Source organism: Jaculus jaculus, chromosome 19, assembly GCF_020740685.1.
Source record: "Jaculus jaculus isolate mJacJac1 chromosome 19, mJacJac1.mat.Y.cur, whole genome shotgun sequence".
Lineage (NCBI taxonomy): Eukaryota > Metazoa > Chordata > Mammalia > Rodentia > Dipodidae > Jaculus > Jaculus jaculus.
In genome coordinates, this window is record NC_059120.1 from 44,063,992 (window position 1) to 44,082,188 (window position 18,197).

The window sequence follows — 18,197 nt, forward strand, 5'->3', positions numbered from 1 at the left end:
GGCCTGCTCCACCGCGACCTGCGCAAGGCTTTTGACTAATGAAGTCTTACACTGAAAATTTAGGGTCTGTAGCTGATGATGGAACACTTAAAAATGAGCATAATGTAATTCATTTAGAATTTGCAAAGTAAGAACTGTATGAAAAGATCAAGATGTCATAGATCATTTTTAAGTGTGTGGGTGGGTGTGCGTGCATGCATGCATGTGTGCATGCATGTGAGCCACCGCACACATGTGGAGGTCAGAGGACAATTTTCAGGTGGGTCTCTGCCTTCCACCTTGTTTTCTGAGGCAGGGTCTCTTGTTTACAGCTCCATCCATGAGCTTCCAGAAACTTCTCCTGTTTCCTCCTCCCTACTCACCAGCCGTAGGTGTGCTGAGATCACATGGTCCACCATAGCTTCTCTCCACGGGCCTGGAGACCCAAACGCAGACATCAGTTGCGTGGCAAATGCTTTGCCCACTGAGCCCCTCCACAGCCCTACGAGGCCAACAGTGACTGAACTGCTGAATGACAGCTGAATAGACAGATGTGGCAGTTGGGTAGGAGATGGCATAGTGGTAATGAGGCCTTGGAAGCTCTCGCTGTACTCTTGTCCTCTTCCAAAAAGTCATTTCCAGAGGCTAGGAAGATGGCTCAGTTGTTAAAGGTGCTTACTTGCAAAACCTGCCGGCCTGGGCTCAAGTCTTCAGCCACCACATAAAAGCCAACCACAGAAAGTGGCACCAGCATTTGGCATGTGTTTGCACGCACACACACACACACTTGCACATGCACCCATGCCTGCAAGCAAATAAAAGTTAAAAAGAAGAAGAAGAATTCTTCTGCTTACAAAAAAGTCATTGTCAGCCAGGCATGGTGGCACCTGCCTTTAATCCCAGCACTTGGGAAGCAGAGGTAGGAGGATTGTCATGAGTTGAAGGCCACCCTGAGACTACATAATGAATTCTAGCCTGGGCTAGAGAAGAACCCTACCTCGAAAAATATTTTAAAAACAGAAAAAAGTCATTGTCTATACTTATGTCAAGAAGCATTCATTTGGTGGGGGGCAGTGTTCGAGATAGGGTCTCACTCTAGCTCAGGCTGACCTGGAGTTCACTATGTAGTCTCAAGGTGGCCTTGAACTCAGGATAATCCTCTTATCTCTCCCTTCCAAATGTTGGGATTAAAGGCCTGCCCCACCGTGCCCGACCACTCAAGAAGCTTTTTCCTCATGTTTTCTGCTAGTATTTTTCTTTCTTTCTTTCTTTCTTTTTTTTTTAAGAATTTTTATTTATTTGAGAGGGGAGGGCATTAGGTCCTCCAGCCGCTACAAACGAACTCCAGATACATGTGCCACCTTGTGCATCTGGCTATACTTGGGTGCTGGGGAGTCAATCCTAGGTCCTTTGGCTTTGCAGACAAGCATCTTAACTGCTAAGCCATCTCTTAGCCCTGTAGTTCTTTTTCTTTTTTTTACATATGTGTCTGTGCATGCACACATGCACACATGCACATGTCAGGGCCTGTTGCCACCACAAATACTAGATACCTGCACCACTTTTTGCATCTGGCTTAACATGAGTAGCTTAGCAGTTGAACCCAGGCTGGCAGGCTTAGCAAGCACGTTCCTTTAACTGCTGAGCCATCTTCCCAGCCCCATTTTTTATAGCTTTGAGTTTTACATTTAAGTCTGTAGCCATTTAGAATGAATTTTTGCATATTGTATAAAACGAGAATTCACATTCCTCTTCTGCATGTGTTACCCTTTTTCCTCAGCACCATTTATTGAAGCCATCCTTTTCCCGTTATGTGCCCTTGATACCTTTGTCAAAGATTAACTGACCTTAAATCTGTTTTTTTTTTCTTTTTTTAGTATTTTGAGGCAGGATCTCACTGTAGCATGCTCTATAGTCCAAGCTGGCCTTGAACTCATGGCGATTCGTTTACGTTAGCCTCCAGAGTGCAGGGATTACAGGCATGAGCCACCACAGCTGACTTAAATATGTGAATTAATGTGGAGACTCTGTTCTGTTCCATTGGTCTGTGTCTCTTTCTTTGCATGTGCATACATGTATGTTCATGTGTGTAGAGTATATGTGTAATATGGGGTGTGTGCATGTGTGTGTGTGTGTGCAAATGCATAGGTGCCCATGTGTGAGTGTGTGGAGACCAGATCAGCTGTTCTTCTCTCATGGCGCATCCACGTATTGTTTGAGAGGGGCTCTCTCACTTAACCCAGAGCTGCTGTCCCTCAGTAAGCCTCAACAACTCTCCACTCTCCACCCCCTGAAGACTGAGGTTACAGATAATAAATCAAATAAATAAATAAAAACTTATTTATTTATTGGAGAGACAGAGGCCAATAGAGGGAGAGAGATCATGGGCACTCCAGGGCCTCCAACCACTGCAAATGAACTCCAGATGTGTGTACCATTTGTACATCTGGCTTACGTGGGTCCTGGGGAATCGAACCTGGGTCCTTAGGCTTTACAGGCACCTTAACCACTAAGCCACCTGTCCCTCCCCCACATTGTTTTAATGCGGGCTCTAGGAAGTTGAATTTGGAGGTCTCCAGCCCCAGAGGCCTTCGTGCTTATGCAGCAAGTGCCCTTAACCACTGAGCCATCTCCCAGCCCCTGTATATCTCTTTCTCTGCTAGTATTATTATAGTATGTAGCATATACTGAAATCAGGTAATGGTTGTTCTTTTTAATTTAAGATTTCTTTGTGTGTAAGTCAGGGTTCTGTAGAGGAAAGAAACAACAGAGTAAATATAATTACAGAGAGGTTCATTCAGATGACTTCCACAAAATGGGCTGGGTAATCCAACAATGGCTGTCTGCAGGCTAGGGTCGCCGAGAACCTGGTAGCTCCTTGGTGCACAAGACTAGATACAACTCAGGAGTACCAGTTTGGTGCTGGAGGCCTGGAGGATTCCTGAAGAGCTGCTGGTCTTCAGTCCACATTGGAAGGCTAAAGAAGCTGGGTTCCAGTGTCCACAGAGGATAACAGCAACAGAGTGGATGCACTTGCCAATAAGGACCAAGGACAGCTAGGCAAAAGGCAGGGTCTCACTTTAGGGCAGCTGACCTGGAACTTACTCTGTAGCTGAAGTGTGGCCTTGAGCTCAAGGTGATCCTCCAACCTCAGCCTCCCAAGTGCTGAGATTCTAGGTATGCGCCACCACGCCTGGTTGATAATAGAGGTTGACTGTCACGGTCTGGTTATTCAGAGTCTTTGGGGTTCTCTATGAATGTTAGGGCTATTCTTCCCATTTCTGCAAAAAGTGCCATCAGAATTTTTTGTTTTGTTGTGAGGGAAAGCCCAGGCTAGCCTCATACTCCCAATCTTGCTGCCTCAAAGCCCCAAGTGCTGCCAGCAGAATTTAAGTAGTGAAATCTGTGAATCACTTTGTGTAGTATAACATTAATTCTCCCAATCCATGAGCATAAGATATCAGTTTATACTTTCATTTTGTTTCATAAGTGATTTATAGTGAGATGGGAGATGACTTAGTGTTGTTATTTTTTTTATCATGAAAAGACACTGAATTTTATTAAAGTTTATGTGGGTTTTTGTGATCCAAACTCCATTCACCAGAGTTTATGCAGTAAGTTTATGCATAACCACTGAACCATCTTCCCATCCCTCCTGGAGAATATTCTGTGTACACTTAAAAAGAATGTATATTCTGCTACAGTTAAATGGAATGTCCTGTATGTGTCTCATTGGTCTGTTTGGTCTATAGTGTTCAAGTCTGCTGTTTCCTTATTGGCTTTCTGTTTGGATGATCTGTCCATTGTTCAAATAGTAGGACATTTAGTCCCCTAATATCATTATATTACTATCTGCTTCTCCCTTTAGTTCATTTAATATTTGCTTTATATACTTATAAACATGTTGAGGGCTGGAGAAATGGCTTAGTGGTTAAGGCGTTTGCCTGCAAAGCCAAAGAACCCAGGTTTGATTCCCCAGGACCCATGTAAGCCAGATGCACAAGGGCCACATGCATCTGGAGTTCATTTGCAATGGCTGGAAGCCCTGGCGTGCTCGTTCTCTCTCTGTCTCTCTTCTATTTCTCTCTCTCTCTCTCTGCTTGCAAATAAATAAATAAATTTTTTTAAAAAGATATTAAAAAACATTTTGAGTACATGTATATTTACAGTAGTGTTCACTTGATGAATTGACACTTTTGTCGTTACATAATGACAGTTATTACTTAACGAAGTTTTGACTAAAAGTCTGCTTTGTCTGATATAAGTCTATAGCCAGTCTTGTTCCCATCCTGTTACTTTTAGCTTTAGTAACTATCCTTATTTGCATCATGCACTATAGATTGACTTCCTCAGGGAAAGCCCTTTGTCAATCAGCCTGGCCAGAGATTCTGAAGAGCCAGCTGGCAAGGTCCACAGATAGGCAGGCTTTGTGCCCTGATCTGTGGGAGCGAGCTTGGAGGTTAGACTCACTGAGGTTGGTCTGGTGCCATGGTTCACTGGGTGCATGAGTGGGGTGCCTGGAACTTATGTTTGTAAGAGCTCCCCAACACAGAAGTCCGCTGGGGTGGGCCTGGTAGCTGAGGCCTTGGGGACAGGCCTGGACCAGATTTCTTAAATAATAGGACTGGATTTTATTTTGAATGACCACATTTTATATTATGTATGAGATGTGTCAGGTGTTTGTGTTTACTTTTGTCAAAGACTTTGGTGTAGTGCAGGGGTAAAATGAGTTAGGGCAGATTACACATAATAGTTATAACCTGCTTCCAAATAAACTAATACATTTTAGAATCAAGAGTAGCCCACTGAGCTAACTCAAGAGCAAATACTAAACAGAAATAAATATAAGAACAACAGTCAAAAGATGGGGACATTTCTCCAGGGAAGACATATAAATGGCTAATAAATATATGGAAAGCTATTTGGCATGACAAATCATTAGAAAAATAGAAACCGGGCCGGGCGTGGTGGCACACCTTTAATCCCAGCACTCGGGAGGCGGAGGTAGGAGGACCACTGTGAGTTTGAGGCCACTCTGAGACTACATAGTGAATTCCAGGTCAGCCTGAGCTAGCGTGAGATCATACCTTGAAAAACCAAAAAAAAAAAAAAAAAAAAAAAAAAAAAAAGAAAAGAAAGAAAAATAGAAACCAAAATCACAACATGATACCTTCTTTGGATAGCCAGTATTTTAAAAGTAACATGTTGGTGGTGATGTGGAAAAATTTGGAGTGCTTGTATGCTATTTGGTGAGAATGTAGGATGGTTTAGCTACAATAGAAAACAGTGTGGTGGTTCCTCAAAAATATTAAGAATAAAAGTGTTGGGCTAGAGAGATGGCTTAGTGGTTAAGGCTCTTGCCTGTAAGCCTGAGGACCCAGGTTTGATTTCCCCAGGACCCACGTAAGCCAGATGCACAAGGTGGCATATGAGTCTGGAGTTTGTTTGCGGTGGCTAGAGGCCCTGGAGCATCTGTTCTCTCTCTTATCTGCCTCTTTCTCTCTCTCAAATAAAATTGTTATTTACATCAGTGTTACCTCTGGGTAAATATCAGAGAATTCAGTTAGGCATGATGGCACATAGCTCTAATCCCAGCAACTGAGAGCCTGAGACAGGAGATTTGCATTTTTAAGGCCTGGGAAACTTAGCAAGACTCTGTCTCAAAATAAAATTAAAAAGAAAAAGACTGGATAGGGATATAGCTTAGAGAGTAGTAGAGTGTTTGCCTAACATGTGCAAGGCCCTAGATTCAATTCCCAATACTGCTAGGAAAAAAAAAAATAAGAAAAACCTGAAAACAAATTTGTACACCAATGTATGTAATGACTTTATTCATTGTAGCCAAAAAGTGAAACCAATTCAAGTGTCATCAACAGTTAAGTTGGCTAATGAAGGACACACACAATGGAATATTATTCGGCCTTATAAAAAATGGAAATGCTGCTAGGTGTGATATTACATGCCTTTAATCCCAGCACCCAGGAGGCAGAGGTAGGAGGATTGCTGTGAGTCTGAGGCCAGCCTGAGACTACATAGTGAACTCTAAGTCAGCCTGGGCTACCAGACCCTACCACCAAAAGAAAAAAAAAAAAAAAGGGAGCTGGGTATGGTGGCCCATGCCTTTAATCCCAGCACTTGGGAGGCAGGGATAGGTGAATCACCATGAGTTCCAGGTCAGCCTGGGATAGAGCAAGACCCTACCTCAAAATGAAGGAAGGAAGGAAGGGAGGAGAAGGGTAGGAAAGGAAAGGAAAGGTAAGAAAGGTAGGAAAGGAAGGCAATTCTAATATATGCTATAGATTGACCTTCAGGATGTTATACTGAATAATAAGAGCTGGTCACAAAAAAAATCTGTATGATTTCATTTACATGAAGCATCTAGAGTAGCCAGATAGATACAAAAAGTAGAATAGTGGTCTCCAGCACTGTAGAGAGGCAAATGACTTGTTGCTTAAAAAGTAACAGTTTCAGGGCTGGAGAGATGGCTTAGTGGTTAAGCGCTTGCCTGTGAAGCCTAAGGACCCCGGTTCGAGGCTCGGTTCCCCAGGTCCCACGTTAGCCAGATGCACAAGGGGCGCACGCGTCTGGAGTTCGTTTGCAGAGGCTGGAAGCCCTGGCGCGTCCATTCTCTCTCTCTCCCTCTGTCTTTCTCTGTGTGTGTGTCGCTCTCAAATAAATAAATAAAAAATTTAAAAAAAAAGTTGTAAAAAGTAACAGTTTCAGTTTGGCGAGATGAAGAGTTCTGAAGACTGGTTACACAAAAGTAAGGTTATTCCTAACTGTATATTTAAAAAGCTAAGATAGGGCTGGAGAGATGGCTTAGCGGTTAAGCGCTTGCCTGTGAAGCCTAAGGATCCCGGTTCGAGGCTCGGTTCCCCAGGTCCCACGTTAGCCAGATGCACAAGGGGGCGCACGCGTCTGGAGTTTGTTTGCAGACGCTGGAAGCCCTGGCGCGCCCATTCTCTCTCTCTCCCTCTATCTGTCTTTCTCTCTGTGTCTGTCGCTCTCAAATAAATAAATTAAAAATTAAAAAAAAAAAAAAGCTAAGATAGTAAATGTTATCAAATGAATTTTACCACAATGAAAGGAATAGATTGGGCTGGAGAGATGGCTTAGTGGTTAAGGCACTTGCCTGCAAAGCCTAAGGACCCAGGTTTGACTCCCCAGAACCCACATAAGTCAGATGCACAAGGTAGCATATGCACTCAAGGTGGTGCATGTGTCTGGAGTTCAGTTGCAGTGGCTAAAGACCCTGGCACATCAATCCCCCCCCCGATAAAGAATAATTTTAGAATTTTCCTTTTATTATCTTTAATGGATTTAATTTTTATATTATCTTAGAATAAGCATAAAACAAAACTTAAATTACTACTTTTCAGTGCCAGTTCTTTCACTTCTTAGGAAAAAAGGATTGTCAACTGCTTACAGTACCAACTTCAAATATTTTTTTCTTCTCATCAAAATACATACTTTAGGGTTTTGTTTGATATCTACCAAAATGTTATCATTCTTGTACCCTTAATGGAAAAAACAGCTAAGCCAAGTGTTGCAGTCAGGTTTGCATTGCTGGCAGAAATCAATTGACCAAGAGCAGCTTTTGGGAAAATAAGGGTTTATTGTGGCTTACAGACTTGAGGGGATGCTCCACAGTGGCAGGGAAAAGGATGACATGAGCAGAGGGTGGATCACTTCTTGGCCAACATCAGATGGACAACAGCAACAGGAGAGTGTGCCAAACACTGGCAAGGGGAAACTGGCTATAACACCCATAAGCCCTCCCCCAATAATACACTCCCTCCAGGAGCCGTTAATATCCAAATCTCCATCAGCTGGGAACCTAGCATTCAGAACACCTACATTTATGGGAGACACCTGAATCAAACCACCACACCAAGTATTATAGTTACCTTCATGTTGCTGGGACAAAACTCCCAACAGAAAGCAGTTGGTGGGAGGAGAGTTTATTTTGACTCAGTCTCAGTGAGAAGCTTCAGAATGGCAGAGGAAAGATGGGAGAGTTGAGTCTGGACTTCACCTCTACCACAAGATGCAAAATAGCAAGAAAGGAGCTGAGTTTTGGCGAGTGGAACCTGGCTGCAACACACCTCAGCAACACACCTCCTCCAGCAAGGCTCCACCTCCACTCCCCCAGCGGGAACCAAACGTTCAGAACACATGTGCTTACAGGGACACCTGATTCAAGCCACCACACCCAATTCTTGGGGAGGCCAGGGACTCCTCAGCCACACCTTCCAGAGGCATTCTGCTGCTGATAAGCAGGTCCTGCCTGCTTCCATCTTAACCTCTCCCTTTCTTTCATAAGGTTCAATCAAATGATAGAACTGAAGCTGGGGAAGAGGCAAGGCAGGTTATGAAAACTCCAGGTTACTTTATAGAAATTAGCCTACATCAAATTTTATGAGAGTGAATTTTACTGAAAAGTAAAAGTTCACTTATGCCGTCTTAAGAAGCTGGGCAGCATGCATCTGGAGTTCGTTTGTAGTGGCTGGAGGCCCTGGCGTGCCCATTCTCTATCTGCCTCTTTCTCTCTCAAATAAATAAAACTTAAAAAGAAATATTTAAAAAAATAAAATAAAATAAAAAGAAGCTGGGCATGAGAAGGGGTGCGAGGGAGGTTTCCTCCCTTCGTAACACTCTGATGTCTACATTTACCCCCCAAATGAAATTTTCAAGGTGAAATGTAAAAAAGTAGAATTACTTGGTTGTAATACCTTCCTACATATACTGTTGATATTTTATAAAAAAATAATAATTTTTTTAAAGGAATAGATTGGCAGGAATGGTGGTACATATCTTTAATCCCAGTACTTGGGAGGCAGAAGTAGGAGGTTCACCATGAGTTTGAGGTTACCCTGAGACTACATAGGAAATTCCAGGTCAGCCTGCACTAGAGTGAGACCTTACCTTGAAAAAATAAATAAGTAAGGCTGAAGAAATGGCTTAGCAGTTAAGGCACTTGCCTGCAAAAACCAAATGACCCAGGTTTGATTCCTCAGGACCCACATAAGCCAGATGCACAAGGTGGCACATGTGTCTAGAATTTGGTTGCAGCTTCTGGAGGCCCTAGCCCACCCAGTCTTTCTCTCCTCCCAGCCCCCTCCCCTTTAGCTCTCTCAAATAAATAAAAATATAAATATAAAAAGTAATTTTTTGGGCTGGAGAGATGGCTTAGCGGTTAAGCGCTTGCCTGTGAAGCCTAAGGACCCCGGTTCGAGGCTTGGTTCCCCAGGTCCCACGTTAGCCAGATGCACAAGGGGGCGCATGCGTCTGGAGTTCGTTTGCAGAGGCTGGAAGCCCTGGCGTGCCCATTCTCTCTCTCTCCCTCTATCTGTCTTTCTCTCTGTCTCTCGCTCTCAAATAAATAAATAAATAATTTTAAAAAAAAAGTAATTTTTTTTTGTTTGTTTGAGGTAGGGTTTCACTCTGGCCCACGCTGACCTGGAATTCACTCTGTAGTCTCAGGGTGGCCTCGAACTCATGGTGATCCTCCTACCTCTGCCTCCCAAGTGCTGGGACTAAAGGCGTGCACCACCATGCCCGGCTAATTTTTTTTTTAAATAAGGAATAGGACTGGAGAGATGGCTTTAGCAGTTATGGTACTTGCCTGCAAAGCCTAAGGACCCAAGTTCAATTCCCCAGGACCCACATAAGCCAGATGCACAAGGGGTATACACATCTGGAGTTCATATGCAATGTCTGGAGGCCCTGATGCACCCATTCTCTCTCTCTCTTTCTCTCTTCCCCCCCCCCATGCCAATTTCTGTATCTCTTAAAAAGAAATAGGTTATCCCACAGATATTTGGAGTTTGTCAGGAGGCTCTGTGAGATGAGAGCAGACATCGCACCTCTGGTTTTAATCCAACCTTTGTTTTCTCTTCACAGTGCAGCCTTCATATTCATGCTTCCTATAGCATCTCCCAGAAGCTAAACGTTCCAATGGCCCCACTCTCAGAACCCAATGCCGTAGGCATAGTCATCGCTCACGGTAAGGAGCCCGCCCGCCCTCCCTCTTATCACCGTGGACAGAAGCAGAGGAACACAGAGTGACCTGGCGCACAGCCTTTAGCCCAATAAGTAAAACTACTGCAAGTGGCTTTTGTATTCATGTAGCAGAATTTCTTGCATTATAACTACGCTCTGGCTTTCTAATAGATTCCTATCTGAGAGAGCAGTGTGAGTCTCCCTCTCCCAAGCTTTGACGGCCTTCTTTCTATTATAAGAAGCCCGATGAAAAAATAAACAGAGCCTTTAATCCTAGCACTTGGGAGGCAGAGGTAGGAGAATCACTGTGAATTCAAGGTCATCCTGACACTACATAGTGAATTAGTGAATTCTAGGTCAGCCTGGACTAGAGCAAGATCCTACCTCAAAAAAACCAAAAAAAAAAAAGAAGAAGAAGAAAGAAACAGAAACAGAATAAATTCATTCAACAGTGTTCAACAGTGTTCCCTTGTCCTAAGCACTGTCCCATTGCCAGCGTGTGCTGATGCTGGGTTCTGTTGCAGGTAGTGTGGGAGATGCCATCTCGGTGATGGTCCCAGATGTGTACATCTCAGACGATGGCGGTTACTCATGGGCAAAGATGCTGGAAGGACCCCACTATTACACCATCCTGGATTCCGGAGGCATCATCGTGGCCATTGAGCACAGCAACCGTCCTATCAATGTGATTAAGTATGCAGGCTCTCAGCTGCCCACATACACCGGCAGAGAAGGCAGAGGAGGGAGTGCTCTTGGAGGGTTGCGGGGGGGCGGGGGGGGGCGACTCGCAGTTCTGATTCACATTTTTAGAGTCTGTAAAACTATGGCAAAGATTCTCAAAGGACTTGGGTTTAGACCAACTCAGATTAGATGGCATTACTTTTTCCTCTGACCCTTTGTAGCTATGCATTTTGTCTTTTTTTTTTTTTTTTTTTTTTGAGGTAGGGTCTCACTCTAGTTCAGGCTGACCTGGAATTGATTATGTAGTCTCAGGGTCGCCTCGAACTCATGGTGATCCTCCTACCTCTGCCTCTGCCTCCCCAGTGCTGGGATTAAAGGCATGTGCCACCATGCCCAATGCATTTTGTAATTCTTAAAAAATAATTCGTCTTTCCACAAAATATTCAAGAATTTGTTACTTAAATTCTAAATTACTATTAATTTAGAATTAATTTATCAGTTTTGAAACTCATTCTTTCCTGGGGCATTACTCTCTTTCCTTTGAAAGAACTTTTGTACAGGTATTTTGTATAGATACTTACTTACATGTGTTCTGTGAATGAATCCTTCCCCCATCCTGATAAAAATTAAAGTAATTATTAGCCATAAGCCATCACCTAGATACGAGGGTCTCCTCTGGCTAAGGACAAAATAGCCAGAGTGCATTCCTGATACTCCAACACATGCTGGTCTTCTGTCACGATCTTTCTCTAACTGTGGTTTCAGGTTCTCTACAGATGAAGGCCAATGTTGGCAAACCTACACGTTCACCCAGGAGCCCATCTACTTCACTGGCCTTGCTTCGGAACCTGGAGCCAGGTCCATGAACATCAGCATTTGGGGGTTCATAGAATCTTTCCTAACCCGCCAGTGGGTCTCCTACACTGTCGATTTTAAAGATATCCTTCAAAGGAACTGTGAGTTTCTCCTTAAGAATTTTCTACCAGAAATTTGTAGTCTCCTTCTGTCAAACAACCCATTCACAGTTTAACCTCCTTCAGCTGGGCAAAACGTATGCATATGCATGTGAAAGGGGACTAAAAGATTTTCTGAGAGGGTAATCAAGCAATAAAATCAGAAGAGCAGTTTCCTGCTTGGGACTAGCATTCTGCAAAAAAAATGTCAGAGCTGGAGAGATGGCTTAGTGGTTAAGCAATTGCCTGTGAAGCCTAAGGACCCCGGTTTGAGGCCTGATTCCTCAGTACCCACATAAGCCAGATGCACAGGGTACAGCATGAATCTGGAGTTTGTTTGTAGTGGCTGGAGGCCTTAGTGTGCCCATATTCATTCATTTTCTCTCTCTCTCTCAAATAAATTAATTAAAAAAGAAAGAAAGATGTCAGAGCCAAGTGTGGTGGCACACGCCTCTAATCCCAGCACTCAGGAGGCAGAAGTAGGAGGATTACCGTTGAGTTCAAGGCCACCCTGAGACTACATAATGAATTCCAGGTCAGCCTGAACCAGAGTGAGACCCTACCTCAAAAAAACAAAAAAAAAAAAAAAGAAAAAATATCAGGGCAATTTACTATATATGCAGTTAAAATTATCCTGTCAGGGGCTGGAGATGGCTTAGCCATTAAGGCATTTGTCTGCAAAGTCAAAGGACCCAGTTTCAACTCCCCAGGCCCCACATAAGCCAGATGCACAAGGGGCACATGCATCTGGAGTTCATTTGTAGTGGCTGGAGGCCCTGAGTGCCATTCTTTATCTGCCTCTTTCTCTCTCCTTTTCTCTCTCTCAAATAAAAATAAAAATATTTTTTAAAAACATTATCCTGTCAGCTACATTATAAAATAAAAGGATGAGCCAGGCGTGGTGGCGCACGCCTTTAATCCCAGCACTCGGGAGGCAGAGGTAGGAGGATCGCTGAAAGTTTGAGGCCACCCTGAGACTCCATAGTGAATTCCAGGTCAGCCTGAGCCAGAGTGAGACCCTACCTCGAAAAACCAAAATAAATAAATAAAATAAAATAAAAGGATGAGGGGCTGGAAAGATTGCTTAGTGGTTAAAGGGACTTGCTTGCGAAGCCTAAGGACCCAGGTTCATTAATTTAATTCCCCAGAAGCTATGTAAGCCAGACACACAAGGTTACGCGTGTGCACAAGATGGCACACATGTTTGAACTCATTTGCAGTGGCTAGAGGTCCTGTTACATCAAATCTCTGTCTTGTTCTCCCTCCCTCCCTCCCTCCCTCTCTCTCTCTCTCATAAATAAAATGAATAAAAAATAAAAAGGTGATGGGCTAGAGAGATGGCTTAGTGGTTAAGCACTTGCCTGTGAAGCCTAAGGACCCCAGTTCGAGGCTCAATTCCCCAGTACCCACATAAACCAGATGCACAAGGGGGTGCATGCATCTGGAGTTTGTTTGCAGTGGCTGGAGGCCCTGGCACACCCATTCTCTTTCTCTCTCTCCCCCTCTTTCTCTCTCTCTCTGTTGCTCTCAAATAAATAAATATATATAAACAAAACAAAACATTCTTCTTTAAATAAATAAAAAGGTGAAATGCATTTTAGTGGCAGGATTATCTGCATATGCATAAAACATAATTATTTTAATATGTAACCAATATTAAAGACTATTGAGATAGTGTACATTTCTTCTAAGTTTTTTTAAAATTTTTATTTATTTGAGAGCAACAGAGAGAGAAGAGGCAGAGAGGGAGAGAGAGAGAATGGGCATGCCAGGGCCTCCAGCCACTGCAAAAGAACTCCAGATGCGTGCGCCCCCTTGTGCATCTGACTAACATGGGTCCTGGGGAATCGAGCCTCAAACCAAGGTCCTTAGGCTTCACAGGCAAGCGTTTAACCGCTAAGCCATCTCTCCAGCCCTCTTCTAAGTTTTTTAAAATATTTTATTTGTTTTTATTTGACAGAGAAAGAGGGGAAGAGAGAGAGACAGACAGAATGGGCATGCCAGGACCTCCAGCCACTGCAAACAAACTCCAGACACTTGCGCCCCCTTGTGCATCTGGCTAATGTGGGTGTTGGAGAATAGAACCTGTGTCCTTTGGCTTTGCAGGCAAATGCTTTAACCCCTAAGCCATCCCTCCAGCCCTCTTCTAAGTTTTTTAAATCTGGTATATATTTAATACCTACAGCAAGTCTCCATTCAGACCAGCCACATGTGCCTGGCAAGGGTTGCTAGATAGGACATTGTAGTGTTCCACTATAGCAGAAATCTTCTGGTTTATTTTTGCTTGTGTTTGGTTGGTTTGGTTTGGTTTTTTGAGGTAGGGTCTCACTCTAGCCCAGTCTGACCTGGAATTCACTGTGTAGTCTCAGGTGACCTTGAACTTTCAGCAGTCCTCCTACCTCTGCCTCCCATGTGCTGGGATTAAAGGTGTGCGCCACCACCTGTGGCTTCTTTTGTGTCTTGTAGGAGACTTTTTTTGTGGCTTATAAGAATACTCAAGATCTCTTGAAATCCACTATGGCTTCGAACCTGTAATCCGTGTGCCCCATTGCTCATGAGTACAGGGATTACAGGCATGTGCCACTATACCCAATCATGTTTCTTAATTTCTTTTTTGAGAGTCTGTCACGTAGCCCAGGCTGGGCCTAAACAGAATCCTCAGCTTCCCAACTGCTAGGATTACAGGCATGTGCCACCATGCCTAGCTACTTTTGTTAAAACTATTGCATATTTTGTATGAGATATTCTGAAATCACAGAGATTTCATGTAACTATTAATGGAACATATATATATGTATGTGCATGTATGTATGTGTGTATATATATGTACATATATACATGCACATACATATATACAATAAAGTATTAAATTTAAAAAAAAAGAATACTATGTGTAAGTTTGTCTAAAATTATTTTATGGCATTTTGGGGGGTTCACCCCTGACTAGGCAAGTGCAGTAAAGCTGTAAGGAAGAAAGTATTGCCTAGGTAGTTGGTGCAGCAGTTAAAGGCGTTTGATTGCAAGCCTGCAAGCTTGAATTTAATTCCCCAGTACTCATGTGAAGCTAGATGCACAAAGGGGTTCATTGTGTCTGGTGTATTTTTTTGCCATGTCAAGAGGCCCTGGCACACCCATGCATGCACACACAAATACACACATGCAAAATAAAAAATAAAAAGATAGGGATGGAGAGATGACTTAGCAGTTAAGTGCTTGCCTGTGAAGCCTAAGGATCCTGGTTCGAGGCTCAATTCCCCAGGACCCACATAAGCCAGATGCACAAGGTGGCACATGCATCTGGAGATTGTTTGCAGTGACTGGAGGCCCTAGTGCACCCATGCTCTCCCTCTCTCTCTCTCTCTCCCTACCTCTTTCTCTGTCTGTCACTCTTAAATAAATATAAATTAAAAATTTTAACAAGTTATTAAAAAATAAAAAGAGGAACCCAGTGGTATGGCACAGACCTTTAATCCCAGCACTCAGGAGGCAAAGGTAGGAGAATCACCAAGAGTTTGAGGCCAGTCTGGTACTACAGAGTAAGCTCCAGGTCAGCCTGGCTAGAGTAAAACCCCTCCTCAAAAAAAAAAATAAATAAGAATCAAGAGGGAAGTATTAGTAAGAGCTGCTGACTGACTCTGTCACTTCTTGAAGAAATGTTGAAGTGAGGGACTTCTCTCGCAGTTTTGGCTTGACTGTCAGTCCAGATGAGGCTCTAGCGTGGCCGCTGGGCAGGCGTGAGGGCCCTGTGGTGGTCAGGGACCTCTTCAGAGCGCTCTGACTGCACACTGGGAGACATTGTATAGAGCGAGACTTCAGAAGGTGGTGATGTGTAATGCACGTGGTCTCCAGTTGTCACAAGCAAACCCATATCCAGTGCCAAAGGTGTTGATGTTACCCTCAGAGATATGCGGGCTACAAGAAAACACTGGAGAACAAGTGGACTGTACACACGTGTTGGCAGTAGCACCAAGGACTTCATGTTGGAAGTCAGGTTAGCTGTGCTCCCTTCCTCAGTGTTAATTCCATGACTCCTGAGGAAGCAGATCTCTGTCTTTTCTCTTCTGCAAGATAGGTGAGTGTGATTTAAAACCTGAGGACCTTGTCCTGTCCGTTCAATAAAGAAGCATAAAGAGCTGACTCCCTGGCTTTCCCCTGGGTGGTCAGTGTGCAGTGACCTTTGGAGTTGGCCATCCCTCAAGGAGTCATTAAGCACTTGTTCCCTAACAGGCTGTCACTGGTCTTCATACCAGAAGGATGAATACCCGGCCCGTGTTCGTTAGGTACTAGCCTTTGAGAATTGAAGATACTCGAAGTAGATGATACCATAGCATCCACTCCTAGGAAGTGAATGGATGTGGAGTCAGAAACGGTGGTTGTCAGCAGTACACTTGAGAACCAGTACACTAAAGAGAAAAACCTAGGAAAAGGCTGCTTCCCCTTCCATTTGAAGGAAACCGAAACATGGTGACATCACCCCTGTGCTCTTGGCTACTTGGTATCTAATCTGAAGTAAAGAGCCCCAGGAAAGGACAGTGTGGCCGCTTGTCTTGGACAGCTCCTGGGGTTGCAGGGAGCAGTCTTTCAGTGTGGAAGGGGACTCTAGAGCTCCCCTGGACAGCCCTGCTTGCAAATAAGAGATTTCTCCTAATTCTCCCATAGGTGGCATGAGCAAAAGCAATTGCTGGTATGTTTTAAACTAAAGTAACTATGTTTGAAGCTTGAAGTTGAAGGGCTGGGTTGCGTCAGACATTCCTGCCTGCCCCGTCTCTCCATTCTCTTTCTATAGCTTGGCAGCTGCCAGCCTCCTGTGGGTGGGCCGTGTGCTGTGCAGCTTCCTGAACAGTCTGTCTGTCCTTTAGGTGAAGAGAAAGACTATACCATATGGCTCGCACACTCCACCGACCCTGGAGATTACGAAGATGGCTGCATTTTGGGCTATAAAGAACAGTTCCTACGGCTACGCAAGTCATCAGTCTGTCAGAATGGTCGAGACTATGTTGTGACCAAGCAACCGTCCATCTGTCCCTGCTCCCTGGAGGACTTCCTCTGGTATCTGTGGTCCTCACATCCCTCTGTCTGCCCCTACCCCACGTGGGAGGAGGTGAAAGATAGCGGCCTGAGTGAGATAAAATACACTGGGCTCCCTTTCCCCAAGATTGGGTAACTTCTGCTTCTCCTAAAGGCCCAGAAAGGGAAGCAGTGTTGCTAACCTGGACAGATAATACAACCTTGCTGTGCAGAACCAGCAATGAGCCCTAGCAACCCTGACTTCCGAGTGGTGGGAAGTAGGAAGAGGGGCTGAGCATGTAGCTCACTTGATAGAGTGCTTGCCTAGCATGCAGCAAGCCCATGGTTCAGTTCCCAACACTGCATAAAAGCCAGGCATGGTGGTACTTGCCTGTAATCTTGCACGTGCATGTGCACATGCACCCACACATACATGTATACACACACAAAGCACATACATATGTGAAAAAAATAAGTAATAAGGAGCTGAGGATGTGGTTCAGTGGTAGAGTGTTTGCCCAGCATGTGTGAGGCTCTAGGTTCAATCCCTAGTCCTAAAAATAATGATAATAATAATGCTAGGAAGCCGGACGTGGTGGCACACGCCTTTAATCCCAGCACTCGGGAGGCAGAGGTAGGAGGATCGCCGAGAGTTCGAAGCCACCCTGAGAATACATAGTGAATTCCAGGTCAGCCTGAGCTAGAGTGAGACCCTACCTTAGAAAACCAAAAATAAAATAAATAAATAAATAAATATAATAATGCTAGGAGATGCTCAGTTGGTAAAGTGGTTGCCATACAAACATGAGGACCTAAGTTTGGACCCCTCACACTCATGTAAAAGCCAGGCATGTTGGCCTATCTCAATAACCTCTGCGCTGCGGATCCCTAGGGCTTGCCTGAGAGCTGTTCTAGTTAAACTGGTGAGTGCCAAGTTCAGTGAGAGACCCTTAGTCGTAGATGAGGTGGAAGGGCTGGGAAAACGGCTCATCAGGTAAGCACGAGGGTCTGAGTTCAGCCCACAGCCCACGCCAACTACAGGCCTGACTTCACATGCCGGTGGCCCCAGTGCTGGCGGGGGCACAGAATTGCTGGGACTCCCTCATAACCGGGAAATGGCCCAAGACCCAGGTCCAGTAGAGACTGGGAGGAGCAGTAGAGGAGGGACATCTTCCTCTGCCGCTTGTGCCTGAGGCATGTGCGTCTGGACACAAGTGCATGTACCACCCCCCCCAGAATAAAATAAGGTGGGCAGCAACGGAGAAGGCACTCATGTTGACCTGTGCCCCCCACACACATGCACACCTACACATCATGCAAATAATGAAGTAAATGAGTAGCATACAGCCACTAAACATACTCTTTTTAAGAAATTTGGGGGAAAGAATTTGGCCAGCAATAGAGAGATAAGTAATTTATAGAGTACATAGGCCAAGGAGAAGCCGCCTGTTGAGTGGGAAAGGTTGATGGTCCCCTCTCACACTGTGATGCAAGGGCCCAGGGTGGGTAGGAAGAGTGGGAACAAGATCAAGGATGCTATTTAGGAGGCCAGCTTTGAAGAAGAAGCAGAACTTT

At 44.4% G+C, this 18,197-nt stretch overlaps 1 protein-coding gene across 3 annotated transcripts in view; it reads left to right on the plus strand.

The window, feature by feature from the left end:
* The window catches only part of Sort1 (sortilin 1), an 88,193-nt gene that overhangs the window by 62,769 nt on the left and 7,227 nt on the right, over positions 1 to 18,197 (plus strand). For all 3 annotated transcript variants that reach the window (XM_045138020.1, XM_045138021.1, XM_045138022.1), the window contains exons 12-15: positions 9,883 to 9,985; positions 10,506 to 10,674; positions 11,428 to 11,618; positions 16,475 to 16,664. In XM_045138020.1, coding sequence (XP_044993955.1) covers positions 9,883 to 9,985; positions 10,506 to 10,674; positions 11,428 to 11,618; positions 16,475 to 16,664 — 653 coding nt within the window. The remainder of the gene's footprint in view (positions 1 to 9,882; positions 9,986 to 10,505; positions 10,675 to 11,427; positions 11,619 to 16,474; positions 16,665 to 18,197) is intronic.